Here is a 14,922-nt window from a genome sequence, read left to right as displayed (position 1 = left end):
TGTTAACGCCAGTTATATTTATTAAAGGTTAGCTCGTGCTTAACTGTCTTAACTACATTTCCCATGATTCCCCACGGCGTTTCTTCTTAAGTGTACGTCAGGTCACACTAGATGAATACTGTCGCAGTCGACTAATTTAGTGGCATTTAATTTTGTACTTCTTCTCATTGTATGCATTTATATTTGCTCGACTGCAGTTTAAATTTCCAATGGCGTGTCCTGTAAGTCACACAGGTAGGTTATGTGTTCAATTTTAAATTGAGACGGAGAAATATTGAAACTGTTAGGTTAATAATGATTTGTTTGAACTATCACAAGCTTCAATGTGGTGGACCACACGCTTACGATAGCGTTATATAAACAGTAGCTTTTAACTGAATAATTTATTGAAAATTATCAAAGTGAAAACGTAAAATGTGTCACCAATTCTGTCTGTAGCCCTTTTTACACCCAACAGAAGCTCACCGTGATATTCACACAAACCGTGGTGCGTTTACGTTCACCTTGTTTGAAGACGAATGTAGCTAACTTTAGCTTCAGTGAGATTAAAATAGCAGCGGCCACCGGTCAGACCGAGCTGTTTCCACGCTGTGATCTTTGCATGTCAGTGAAGGAGTCTCCATCTTTGTGACCGTCGAAATGTGGCTGTGGTAAATGCAACGTTTTTTTAATAACGGTATAATTTATTATGTATGGTAAAAGTCGGTCACCTTCCTTTATGCTTTAATAGATTATCTTCTTCTTCTGGTTTCTGTCAAATTGAGACCACGCCGCATCATTACCGCCACCTACTGTTAAGTAAGAGACTCGCAGTTTCAGGCCTTTTCCTTGCAGCCGCAAAAATATTCGCAGTTGGCACTTTATTAGGTACACCCAGCTAAATCTAATGCAAAACTGTCCTGATATAAATCTGCCTTCAGTTTTAGAGTTGATGATTCAACTTCGATTATCTGGAGGATGTAGTGGTGTTGTTGGACTGTATTCCATTATACAGAAAGGTATTTCTGTTGAAATAAATGAAGTGGACAAAATAATAGAAACACCTCAGTATAGTACATGCCATTCAACAGCACCCAAAACCATACGGTTGAATCAGCATCTCTCAACAGTTTCATCACAAACTAAACCTTATAACCTGACGGAGGAGTTAATGCAAGACTGTTGTATTAGACTGCGTTAGTTTTAGGTTATTATTATACCACATACCTCACATGATTTTATATCTGTTTACCAAATTATATGAATTAATGTGCTGGAATATATTCCTTGGTATTATTTGGCACTGAGACAAGACCAAATTTGTGGTATCACCTACCACAACCTCCTATGATTCATTTTCTTTCCGTGGTTTTGTGATAATGCAACATAAACTGTGTGTGTTTGCGTTTTCAGCAGCAGAGTTGAACCCAGCAGTCCTCCCTTTAGACTGGCTTCTGGGTACCTGGGAGTCGGACGAGCCTGGGGAGGGCTGCTTTCCCACCATAAACCCTTTCCGCTACATAGAGACACTGTACTTCAGCCACGTGGGACAACCAGTCATCAACTTCATGTAGGTTAACACGTGAGCAGTCAGACTTTATGGAGTCAATTAACAAGAGGTGTTGTCAGAGCTGAACTTTGTTGCACTTTTGTAACCACACCCAACCCTGCTGTCACAGCTTTTGAGTAAACCAGTAGGTCACTGTAGCAAGGTGAGAAATGAAACCAGTGGAGATCAGCAACAGCTTCAGGGAGTGGTGCTCTTTAAAAAGTTGGCAGTCAAAACTTTTTTAATATATACAAAGTGAGATACATTTTTTTAGGGGGTGGATCCTTGCTTAGACATTTTCAGACAAGGCACCTAAGCTTCTCTCATGTAGTTTAAAGGGATTTAAGTTTGAGAAGTAGATGGGTTTTCTTTACTAGAGATAAACGTGTTTGTGGTGTTTGTTACCAGCTCTGCCATTAGTGCTGAATTAGCTCATTAAAGACACAGTACAAGACACAGTGGAAACAGTGTAAGTAAGTAAGTGATGATAACAACAATGATAAAAATCCTTAGCTGATTCCTCGCTCACATTGTGTTTACAGGTTCAATGCCTTCCATGCAGAGTCTAAAAAGCCTCTGCATAGGGAATGTGGCTTCATTCGAGTGCAGCCAGGAACCAACAGAGTGGCCTTTATCATCGCACAAAACTCAGGTAGTCACAGATTGTGTCACTGGATGTAACCTAAGTCCCCACTTGTCATTGAATTTCTGGAATATTTTGCAGTTTAGTGGAAGCAAAGCATCCACTTTACTGCTGCTTTACAGACTTATACAGGATGGTAGTGTCAGACACCTCTTTACGCGTGTTCTGTCTCTCTTTTGCTGTCGTTAGTCGTGCATTTTAGGAAATCAATCTCATAATTGATTTATATTGTTTTAAAAGTGATATAAGATGTACATTTAAAGACTAAGTTGCCACAGTGTGCATAACGACTGAAAAGGACGCTTTTTTTTTTAATTGCTAACTTACTTTATCATCTCCACAAACAAACAAACAGACACAAGTGTTGAGTCCAGACTAAAGTGGGTGTCTTGTGCAGGTCTGGTGGAGGTTGAGGAGGGGGAGCTGACAGGGCAGCAGCTGAACCTGCAGACCCACTCTCTGGCCAGAATTTCTTTTGCCAAGGAGCCACATGTACAGCAGGTAAAACTGTGATTCTCTGATCCTGCATCATATCGTGCACCAATCGTCAGTACTAACTACTTCGTTTATTCACTACGATCAAATCCGTGTCATATTTCTACCCACAAAACATCAACAGAACCTTTCTCTTGAAATTATTTTGATGAATAAACATAACATCTTTGCTAAGTGCCAGTGACCTCGCCTGCTCTTTTCCATCGTTCAGATTTCCAGAGTGTTTCAGCTCCGACCAGATGGGAGGCTGGAGCAGACAGTTTCCATGGCAACAGACAACCAGCCACTGATGCAGCACTTGCACATCACCTACCGTCGATCATCTTGACCCAACAAGCAGGCAGGCTTCTTATACGGAGAAATACCATAGTCTGGAATGACAAATAAAAAAAACAAAGCTTGATCAATAATCAGTCAGATAACCATATAATCGATTCTACAGCTATGCACATAACTAATTCTGTGATTATGGTACGCAGAATTTGGTTGTAGTGTCTGAACAGCGTACCTATTAAATTAAACTAAACCATTAATGGTGAATGTTACATTGCAAACAGGAATAACAGAGCATTGTTTAGGCACTACAGTGTAACAGATGTACCAAGTTCATGTTACAGTCACATTAAAAAATAATCTACACTGTGTGCAAAATTATTAGGCAAGTGAGTATTTTGACCATATCATCGTTTTTATGCATATTTTCCAACTCTAAGCTGTATAAACTTGAATGCTTATTGGATTTAAGCATATCAGGTGATGTGTATTTGTGTAATGAGGGAGGGTGTGGCCTAAAGAGATCAACACCCTATATCAAGGTGTGCATAATTATTAGGCAGGTTCTTTTCCTTTGACTCTGAAAGGTCAAAAATTATAAAAAGCCTTTCAGAGGGATGCAGCAATCTTGAAAATTACTAAGCTATTGCGGCATGATCACCGAACCACCAAACGTTTTGTTGCAAATAGTCAATCAGGTCGCAAGAAACGTGTTGAGAAAAAAAAGACGCAAATTAACTGCTAAAGATTTAAGAAGAATCAAACGTGAAGATACCAGGAACCCATTATCCTCCAGTGCCGTCATATTCCAGAACTGCAAGCTACCTGGGGTGTCCAGAAGTACAAGGTGTTCAGTGCTCAGAGACATGGCCAAGGTAAGGAAGGCTGAAATCAGACCACCATTAAACAAGACACATAAGTTGAAACGTCAAGACTGTGCCAAGAAATATCTGAAGACAGATTTTTCAAAGGTTTAATGGAATGATGAGATGAGAGTGACTCTTGACGGATCAGATGGACGGGCCCGTGGCTGGATCAGTAACAGGCACAGAGCTCCGATTGGATGGAAGGCTTATGACTGTTATTTAAAGAAGGGTGGCTATAAAGGTCACTGAATTCTTTTTTGGAAATGTCAGAAACGCTTATTTGTAAATGAGTTGTTTGTTACTCTCACTTTAACATGAAAATAAACAAGTGAGATGCGAAAATTTTCGTTTTTCATTTAGTTGCATAATAATTCTGCACACTAATAGCTGCCCATAAATTGTGCACAAATTAATATTCTCCTAAGAAAACCAAAAACTCACTTTTACTGTCTTAAATATTCAGATTTGAGGTTTATTAACATTTTGGATTGACCGAGAGCACTGTATTTGTTCAACAGTAAAATGAATCCTCAAAAATACAACATGCCTAATAATTGTGCACGCAATGTAAATAAATGAAGATTTCATTCTGCATTTTCATGAAGTTGTTATACTGAATGGCCTCACTTGTGATGCATTATACTCAGAGAACACTGTTGATATTCATTGTCCAGATATTTGATGTTTGAGCCATAAAGCTTATTATGCACTGATGAATGAATACAGTACAGTGTTACAGTGTTATCTGCATTGCACTGAAAATAACTGTTGTCCTGCTGTAGTCAATATACTGTCTTTTGAATGTGAGATTCAGAGTTAGAGAATTATTTGTAGACTGAGTGGCACTGAATTTAAAGTTAAGATTTCAGCTAGTAAATGTGACTCTTTAAAAGAGTTTTCTTCATGTGTTTCATGGTGCTTGAGTTTGGTTGTGATTGTCTTTGCATGGCCAGTTTCTTCAGTATAGATGTTCTGATACTGACTACAATAAAATATCACAAATTATTTTGCACTTAATATGTATTTATCCTAATTAATTATGGTCTTACACATAGTTTTTTGTCCTTATCGAGATGATGTTTAAAGTCGGTTACAATAAAGTCTTCCTTGTAAATTATTAAATGTCCCTGTTCTTGGTACTTCTGTATACCACAGGTCTACAGCAGCTCATGCTTGATTCTGCATCCGGCGGCCTCTCTATTGGTCTGATTCTGAAATGGCTTCTTCTCAACATCTTTTTACCTTGCATTTTTTTAAACCACATTTTCAACCACAGACCAGGGTGCAGCAGACAGTTTAATGTGTTGTTTGGTTTTTATTTTAATAATCCTCAAAGGAAAAGGTCACCAAAGGTCACTTATAAAGGTCTGACATTCATTCAGAGGGATAAAATATCAAGGAAAATAAACAGTAAGTTCATGTGTGAAGATCTAAGTTTATTGTGGATTTAAAAAAAAAAAAATGTTCAGACACACATTTATAAGTTAACACTGTGAAAGTGACAAGCATCAGGCATAACACACAACTGTCCCAAAGAGCTGTTGCATCGGCTCTCTTTATACTGCAGTGGTCACACTCAAAATAAAAAAATAAAATCATAAATAAACTATTTACAGATTAAAAAGGAAATGAATACCACCAAAATATATCCATTTAGTATGTACCATTCCTGTGTACTTAAGTTCTTTGGACAAAAATGGCAACAGTGAGACCCAACGTTTCTTGATCAGTCGTGTCTAAAATTGCCGCAGAAAGTTTTAGTACAGGTCACAATATTTCTGATAATATTAGGAAAGAGACACTGTGTTTTGGTGAAGTACAATAGTGTAGATTAAACCCTTGAAGTGTAAGCAGCTGATACGACCTGATATTGCATTCCTGTGTGAAAACACCTCAACATTTCAGAAAACTCAAAAAGACCCAGCCAGCTGAGCATCAATGTTCATTACATTCATTCACAAGCCTTCCACCTTTTTCATCCCTCCTGTAGGTATATATTCTGAGACGAACATCACATCAAAACATCAGACTGTATATTCCAGGAGCACGAACAGCCTCCCACAGATCACGTTCACCCTGAACACCATCACACATGACAGTTACAACACTGGAGAAGCCTGGTTTACTGCACTGCGTGTAAGCAGAGTGAAAATATACAGAAGAGGTTGCGTGAGACAAACTTGTTCCTTGTTGGCATTTATGATCTTAAATGTCACGGCGACTACTCTTTGGATGAAGGGTAATCACTTACAGGCTCGTCTGACACTGAGATAACACAAACATGATGCTGACGAAACATTTGCTGATTGCCCTTCAGCAACAAATTGATCTGATCTGCGTGCAGGCTCAATCCCCCACCGAGCACAGTCACCATCTCCACTCCATAGCTGTTATTGACAAGTCTGAGATTTCAATCTTGTATCGAACAAACAATCACGATGACTGCTGTGCGCTCTGTCTCGGCTGTTCATGGCTCCTTCATGATGTAGACGTAGATCGTGGTGAGGAAATACTTGAGGGACTCGATGACAGAGGACAGCCAGTGGTGTTCAGGGGTGAGATCCCTCTTCACCACACATTTAGTGATCTCCACCTGAAAAAGGGACATTGAGAGAGATTTTAAATATTCGATGCTAATCAAACTTAATATGGATGAAAAATGAGACCATAATAATATGAATTTTAGAAGAATCCTAATATTAATCATTTAATTGCTACTGCTAACATAATGTTGAAAATTTCAATACCACTGAACAGATGGAATTTAAACATTTCACTTTGAAAAATGTCTGAATCTATGGTTTTATACACACACACACACACACACACACACACACACACACACACACACACACACACACACACACACACACACACACACACACACACACACACACACACGAGGGAAAAACGAGGATAAGGTGTTCCAGGAAAAGGCAGCAATCCAGTGGTCAATATATTAACTTTATAACAAATATTACAAGTGCAAATCTTTGCATCAGATCAACCAACAGGAAGCTACAGGAGAACTCTCAATGTTCAGTCATAACTGGGGCTTTCTGAGCAAGGCTACCATCAGATTTTACATAACTCCCCTCTAACTCTATCAGAGCTTATGAAAGCACACTGAGCTCTGATATATAAACAAGATAACATAAATTAATCATCTAGCTTCAGCATAACAATGTTGGCCAGTTTTAATCCCCAGAGAAACAAGATCCAAGCAGCTCTTCCCTCCCTTGTTTTCTCAGACGTCAATGTTAATTTTCATTCAGTTTGTCCAAAATTCCTCTCAAAAACCCTGATCATGCAGTGACGTCAATTAAAGATATAATACATTTTACATGACAATTTCTCTAAAATCCAAATGGAAAGCTCAAAATTTCTCCACAATATTACTCATGCATCAAAACCCACAGTGATCATAATTATCAGCATATACAGCAGCGGCCACTTACCCATCCTCCCCGTCTCTTCAGCCAGTGAACCAGGAACTTGCGGACAAACTGTCCCAGACTGTCCACTAAGATGTGAACGGTGGTCGGATGTCCTTGTCTGACACAGTCCACTGCCAGGGCTCCAGCTACTGCGTACATGGATACCACCTTACCCCAGGTTATACCTACAGCGAGAAAAACAGACATCACAGAGTTATGTTTTAAGTCATTCATGTATTGTTTATTAATTACTGTTTGATCCTGACTGTGCAGAATGATGTATGTGCAGAGGCCATTTTCACATTCATCTGTGTTTGGACATAAACGATTAGTCCATGAATCAATTTGTCAATTGACAGAAAATTATTAGCAAATTTTTTGGCAAAAAAAATTTTCCAGCCTCTCAAAAGGTTAATATTTAAATTGTGATGGGCACTTTTCCCCATTTTCTGACATTTTGACCAAATGATCAATCAAAAACTAATTTAAAATCTAATTTTTTAGTTGCAGCCCTATTTAAGTTTAGTTTAAGACATGTAGCGTGATTTTGTGACATCACAGTTTGGAGCCAATCGTCGTCGAATATGCAAGTGTGAAGCAGACACTTGAAACCTCCAGTGAACATACAGGGAGAAGAATGAACTCCTCAGTGAGGAAGGAGACAATTTGTTTCCAGCAGTATCCAAACATATTAGCAATTTTAATGAGGGAGAACGAGTAGATGTCATTTTAAGAATTTTTAAGAAGGAAATCTAAATTTTTTTCTGTGGAAAAACCATATGAGAAACAAATTACTATTCAAATGCAAGCTATCTCTATATGTCTTAAAAATGTGTCCAGCTTTAAGCTTCAGCAAATTCAAGCTGATATCGATTCTGTCCTGCAGTCACAGGGTAAGTTTGTTTGCTAAGCGAGAAGCACAAATCACACTTTAGCCACAAGACCTGAGCGTCAAGCCTCCATGGTGGCAGAGTTTCCTGACCGGAAACCATAAAACTGCCACATTTATCTCAGCGTAAACACTCCCTTCCCAGTCCATGCTGAGCACTAACACCCATCTCCTCTGGGGTTTCTCCTTCCTCAAAGTCTGTTACATGCTCTGTGACCTGACATGGGGCGTGAGGGGCAGTTGGTGGACCTTGTACTGAAATAAACTGCAAATATGAGGTGAACGTCAACAAACCAGTGCATTTGTGTTAATGTGGCTGATAAGAGGTCTTACTGCGTCACATGCCAGCTGTAAATTAAGGAGGGCGAGACTGTGTTTCCTTTGCCTAGAGGTGGATGAGACACTGACGCAGTTTCAGGCGTGGGGAGGTCAATAGGTTCAGAAAATGATTTTGCATTCACCACTCAGAGGGAGTTGACAGCCCCGAAGCTGGAAAAGGCCAATTCTTTGTTCTCCCTTTTTACCTAAACAATCCAGTCTGATAATTAAGGGCATCCGGCCACTTCTACGTAGAGTTTCCAGGGCAGCGGGGATTGTTTTAACGACCGTCAGTGATGCAGTACAGGGTCTGATGGCATTAGCCTCCTTTAGGTCTTGCTTGCATTGTCATGACTGTTCCTCAGAGCTGACCTACAGCGTCTGACTGTGGCTATAAGGGGATAGAGCTCTGGGCGAGCTTAAATGAGATAACTGTCCATGGAAGCTGTCAGAGTACGTCACGTCTCGCTCCCTACTGAGAAGCAGGCCAAGAATAGAGACAAGATTGTCAGGGATAAAGCTGGAGGAGAGGAGGGCGGAAGGAGAAAGAACAGAAGTGGGAGGCAGGCGAAGATAGATGGAGAAGAGACAAGCCATGTTGATTTTACTGAGGGAGACCACAGTGCAGATGGCCGGTTAACCGCTTCCAAAATAATATGTGGTTGTGATACGTAGTTGGATTCAGTAGACATATCATTCCTTAGTGATCTCTGAAGTCACAATAAGCACTTGGAGGCATGATAACAAATACCAAACCGCTAAAAAAAAGGTACTTATAAAACAAATCCCGAACAGCAGGAAAAACAAAGTTGCATGTTTTTTTTTCTATTTATATCCAGGTTTCAACCCGTCCCAGAAGGCTGGGGCAGCATGGGTTCACCAGTTTGTTATTCCTCAGAAGGAATCCCACGCCGTTTCTAAAAATGACACCCTCATGATGTCAAATCAGGCACAAGTTTAGCCAAAACACAGGCATGTATATGATATTAAGCAAGTCCATTTTTGATCTTTCCTGGAAAAGTGCCAAATTTTAGTTGCACTGCGACCAGACCATTTAATCTACCCCGCAGGCTCATACAGAGGACGTAAAGTCACTCTTTTTATTTGGCTACTTCAAAATGTCATTGCTGTTTAAAGACTATTTAAAACCAGTTCAAGAGCCAGAAGAAACAAGTTCAGTCAAGTCCCAGACTGACAGAAACCTAAGTCTTCTCCCAAGACCAAAACTGAATGAGGATTATCCAACAGCCATTTAAAACCTAATTTTCTTCAGGTTATTCTTTCAAAAATATACATTTAAAGATGGCATGGACTTTAAACATGAGTATGAGGTGTCGTCCAAATATATCTCAAGGCAAACGTGGTTGTGGCTCGTAGGCGGCATGAAAAGCCTGCCATTATAACCTCTTCCTGGCTGTAACACACTCCTCCTTGATCTCTCTCCGTAACTCCATGTCTTTCAGTGGATTTTATGAATGCGGGTAATAGCGTACACTGTTGGACAGTCTTTCCTCATGGGGCAGCATTTGTTCATATAAGCAAAAAGTGACAGAAGCAGTTGTTGAGTGAATGAAAGAAAGGGAGCTTGAGAGACGTTTTCACTTTCTCACACTTGTCAAATTCTTCAGATTAAGCATAACAACACCTGTAACCTTGTTTGGTGACTGACAAGCCTGTGGCTCATGTCTGATATCGGACCAACAACCCCACTGGAAATGACCTTCAGTCACCTTCATCTGCATCTGTTAGTCACAGACTGGCAACAAGAGGATGAATGTTCATATCAGACCTTTTTAGAGCACACATCTGTATCTACACACCACAGTCTTCCAAATATCCTACCTGGATTTGCTGTGAAAATAACCAAAAGAACTATGATAGATAAGTTGCCAAGTCTAATTTTAAAGCCAAGTTTAAAAAAAAATTCAACTATTCAACCATTGCGACCAAACTCAAGACCAAAAGTGGGCAAAAGACAGATGGAAAAAGGACATGACCTGATCTGTAGATGTTTGCCCAAATTCTTGTAACTGCATCCACAGTTATGTGATTATTAATTTCAGCAGATCAAGTAAGACATGGCTGTGTGTGTATTTTATTTCAGTGTCCAAACCAAAAGAGTGGTGCCCCTGGCATGATCACTACTTTCTGCCAACAATCCCACGGTCCAATGGGTGACATTTTATAGATGCAAAAATTAAGTCGTGCAGTAATGACAAAAAAAACCATCCAAGACCTTTACTGCTCACTGTAGAGTAAACTATTCAATAATAATAATGACAAGCCATCAGCCTGTTACATTCAGTTTTGCATTGAGCAAATTGAGCACAATTTAAAAAAAAAAAATTACTTAATTATATTAAATAGCGTCAAGCTTAAATGTTAAATATTCATTTTATTTACATTTGGTATTGCTTGGGCCATAATATGCCATAAAAATAGATACAGAATATGTTCACAACAAGCCAACACCCTTTACGTTCAGAATCTGAATAACTTAAACTAGTCAGTGCTATCTGTTCAAGAAGAGTGTCTAAACTTGGTGACTCTTTTTAGATGTAGGACTAATGATGTGTTTTAAAGTCTCACTCCACCTACGTGTGATTCGCACCCACTCACTCTGGCTGACAGCACTTCTGAGGCAACAGAGCCTGATAAAAACTGCGGTCGGACCCCTCGTCCGCGATACAGTGGAAGCGTCAATGGCTTCCTGATCTGGCAGATCGTGCTACATCATCCTCGTCATCAACACCTTCAAAGGCTCAGAACAGCCACATACCTGTTGAAAAGATTTCTGTTGCCACGCCGATGAAGGCATCTGAAACCATGTTCTCCATGGCAACAGAGATGTTGAGCTGCCGTGCCACGTTCCTGTACAAACTGGGCTGTATACACTCCAGCTCGTCGCCTAGGTAACAGTGGGGGAGCACAGACGAAAAAGACAGAGGAGCATTAAAAGTCTGTTAGAAAGACCACAGTTATTCTGAGTGAATGAGACAGAAAACCAAAACACAGATTCGGTTTAAACATTCTGGGTTAAGCAAACAATGATACAATTCAACCGCTCAACCAACTCAGACAGATGGTTGTGTTATGATGACAGAGGGTCACTTAGATGTCAGGATGTCAAAGTAAAACATGTACGTTTCTGCTGGTATCCTTTAAAAAGACACGGTGCACTTGAGCTGCCGTTTTAAGTGAGTTTAGTCCTCCAGATGTAATCACCCGTTTCAAGCTGTTCTCACACTCACACACAAACACACACAAACGCACATCAAGCTTATCATAGCTTGCATTATATAGTAGGCCTACATTATTTGGAAATTATTAGTTGTTCATTCTAGTTTCTTGACGTGTATCAATTATCTGCTCCAGCTCTGTTGAGTCATCCTCAGCCTACTGTTATCTACAAGTAGATTAGAGCGCAGCAACTCTGCTTTTTAGACCCAAGAGGAGTGAGAATATCACTGTCACAACAGTCAGCTCACACTGGCTTTCAGCGGAGGATAATGACAATTTATTGATTGCTCTGACAGCAATGAATTCATGAGTCAGTGTTAGACCTGCAGCGTGTCATCTCTAATGCACAGTCTTCAATTCTGAAGTCCTGAAATGACCATTTAATCTGGATCTCAAATACAGGATTCTATTTATTATAGCAGATCATTTGTCCTGCTCATCTTAGTTTATAGTATTTTCCAACAGTTTTTAACCCCTACAAAGAGGGTGTGTTTTCAGGTCTGTCCATTTGTCTCGTTTGTGAACAGAATTTCTTCTGCAAAGCTTGTTCATGATCTGGATCATTGTGACAACACAGGATTCACTTCCATTGTGTCTCCTAATACTGCGAAATGGTGAAAACATTTGGAGAATTCATTCCATTTGATGCAGATCAGGATCCAGAGGAAAGCTTCAGGAGAGCTTCCAGAGCAGATTGAAAACGTCTAAACAGTTTCTATGATTAAAAACTTGGAGGATCGTGCAGCCTTTGCCAATGTATTACATACTCTTGAGTTTTTTCCAGTCAAAAGAATTATGTTTAAACCATGTTTACCTTAAGCTTTCAGTTAAATATTAAAATGAAATGACAATGACGCCATGGCTAATTAATTAACCTGTGTCAACTTCAAATAAGACACTAAACAATTTCAAATAATTCAAAATGAAAGAAATCATGGTATAAACTTTAATGTAGCCACTTGATGTTACTTGAGCTACCCCCTGAAAATATAAGGAAAATCCAATCACATCTATAAAGTCAGGTTCAGAGTTCAACAGGAGATGAAACCCACGGCCTAGAATGTGTGAACATGTTGCTATAAGATGACACTTTATCCGTTCTGACATTCACTGGTTTTTCTAAGACTTTACAGCTGCTCAGGTTTCTCTTACCAAGACAGAGAAGCACCAGAGACACCTCAGCGAGCGCCGCATTCGAGGGAGAGAGGTTGAGTTCGGTTTTGGACCATCCCAGCCCGTTCTGGTTGAGTCTGGACAGGATGTAGTCTCTGCACAGGGCTTTGGACTGGGACACCAGCTCCTTCTCAGTCAACGATCGGTCGAACACATCCAGGACCTCTGCAGCAAACACAGAAGACCTCCGCAGGACCTCCATGTCCTCCTCCCGGGGATCTGGGTCAGAAAGCGTCTGACCTCTTTGGATCAGCTGCGTCTCAGTGCGTCTTTATCCCAGGAGGAACAAAGTTTAATGCTGGAGACAGAATGGCAGCTGTGAGGGAAGAAAATCCTTATTTAGAAGCAGGTAGGGAGAACTGGTTAGTTTTAAAGGAATTAATTTTATCTTGAAACCTGTTTTTCTGACAGGAAGAGAAACAATAAAACAACAAAAAAACAGCTTGTGTGACTGGATTAATACTTCCTGCTGTTACTAGATACTTTTTATAAAAAGCAGTGTGGGTGTATAAATACATGTAGACACAAGAATCTAAATCAGACCAGAAACTTATATAATAATATGATGGAGGCGTTATTGTTGTGAGTCACATGGTGGGACAGTTAAGATATTGCTACACTTCTTGGATTATGCAACAACAAGCACTGATACCACAAGATGACAAGGGAAATGATTTTGCTGCTGTGGCAGTAACAGACCTATCTTGATTTGAGATTAAACCATTAGACTGTTCAGTGCAACCTAAACTAGCCTGAAGGAGTAGAACATTTGAATGAACACGAAATTGTTTGGAAGACACTTAGGCTGGTGCACGCCAAGAGAAAAAGCACGCTTACCTTCAACATAATATCCACATTAAGGTGCAACAGCTTCTGATATCACCAGTATGTGATTCTTCCGATGATGGAGCTCCAATTAATTAATCAGAAAACATTTCGAACCAGCTCTGTCTCTGTGTGTGTGTTTCCCAGCCGAGAAAAAAAGCCCGACCGTCAGAGCAAAAACAGCTGGTCTACCTTCAAAAGAAACTGTTTCAGATCATCAAGAAAACAACTGGGCGAAGTTCTGCCTCACTTCCAACAAAGCTCATGGTGCGATCTGTCCACTTGTTTCCCCCCGAGGAGCAGCAGCGACTGAGCCGAGAGACACAGTTAGAAGACGCCTACCTGTTGTTCCACCTCCCCATTGGCGCTCAGTGGGTGCGTTGGTTTTAGTGCTCAGACTAAGCCCGCCGGGAGGAGTTTGACGCCTGCCTCCCAGCTACTAAACCAAACAAAACCTCACCACGGCGGACAGAGGGAGACAAATCAACTGCATCTACATTTTCATTCACAATTCCGGGCAGAGTAAATCCTGCCATTACACTCTGGAAGGATGCAGCTTTTTTTTCTTCTTTTTTTAAAATAATTTTTATCACTTCATTTGTTTCCACTCTTGTGCGTAAAAGCCACAACCTTTACTTTTAAACCTGTGTCAGTGGTAACAGGTCTGAAACACTTCATGCTGGTGCACTGTCATTTGTGCGTCATTACGATGGGGTTTCCCAGTACAGGTAGAACAGGTGTAACACTCCTGATCTGCTGCCTGAGTTTATATAAGTGTTCTGAGGCCAGAAGTGTCGCACCTTTAATCCCGTGCAGAGCAGATAGATATAGATGTCCTACTCTGCACTCACAGCACTGACACACACCTTACTGGGCTTTACCTCGTTCTTGGTATGATGGAGTTTTATTTGTTCTTTGTTATTGTGACAGTTATTCATTTATTTACCACATCAAAATACAATATAATTAATCTTAAACAAATAAATAAAATTACATTCATCGGAGGCTCCATAGCTTTTTTATTTTTTTATTTTATTTTATTTTATTTATATTTTTTTCAATGTGTTGTGTGTAGTGTGTTCATCAGTAAAATACAAAGACAAAGTCAGTTAGAGGAGAGAGGCTGTTATAAATAATGTAGGCTACCGGTTTAAGGACTCATTCCACACAGGTCAGACGTTTATCAGATTAATCTCTCCCTCTGTCTCACGTGTGTGTGTGTGTGTGTGTGTGTG

The 14,922-nt window shown here is 40.0% G+C and overlaps 2 protein-coding genes across 2 annotated transcripts; one reads left to right on the top strand and one right to left on the bottom strand.

The window, feature by feature from the left end:
• Positions 1-76: 76 nt before the first annotated feature.
• Positions 77-4,927, top strand: thap4 (THAP domain containing 4). Its single transcript, XM_056391156.1, has 5 exons — positions 77-234; positions 1,393-1,549; positions 2,071-2,180; positions 2,569-2,672; positions 2,878-4,927. Exons 1-5 carry the CDS (start codon positions 210-212, stop codon positions 2,992-2,994), a joined length of 513 nt encoding a protein of 170 aa, XP_056247131.1. The 5' UTR covers positions 77-209; the 3' UTR covers positions 2,995-4,927.
• A 293-nt stretch (positions 4,928-5,220) lies between these two features.
• On the bottom strand, positions 5,221-14,018 carry LOC130178706 (bcl-2-related ovarian killer protein homolog B-like). The gene is made up of 5 exons (XM_056391155.1): positions 13,700-14,018; positions 12,842-13,178; positions 11,229-11,357; positions 7,264-7,427; positions 5,221-6,398 (listed from the first exon to the last, which is right to left on the bottom strand). The coding sequence occupies exons 2-5, from the start codon at positions 13,062-13,064 to the stop codon at positions 6,273-6,275; spliced, it is 642 nt and encodes a 213-aa protein (XP_056247130.1). The 5' UTR covers positions 13,065-13,178; positions 13,700-14,018; the 3' UTR covers positions 5,221-6,272.
• Positions 14,019-14,922: the final 904 nt, after the last annotated feature.

Source organism: Seriola aureovittata, chromosome 12 (assembly GCF_021018895.1).
Source record: "Seriola aureovittata isolate HTS-2021-v1 ecotype China chromosome 12, ASM2101889v1, whole genome shotgun sequence".
NCBI lineage: Eukaryota > Metazoa > Chordata > Actinopteri > Carangiformes > Carangidae > Seriola > Seriola aureovittata.
The sequence above is the reverse complement of the archived record's forward strand: the minus strand, read 5'-3'. Positions and strand labels throughout refer to the sequence as shown.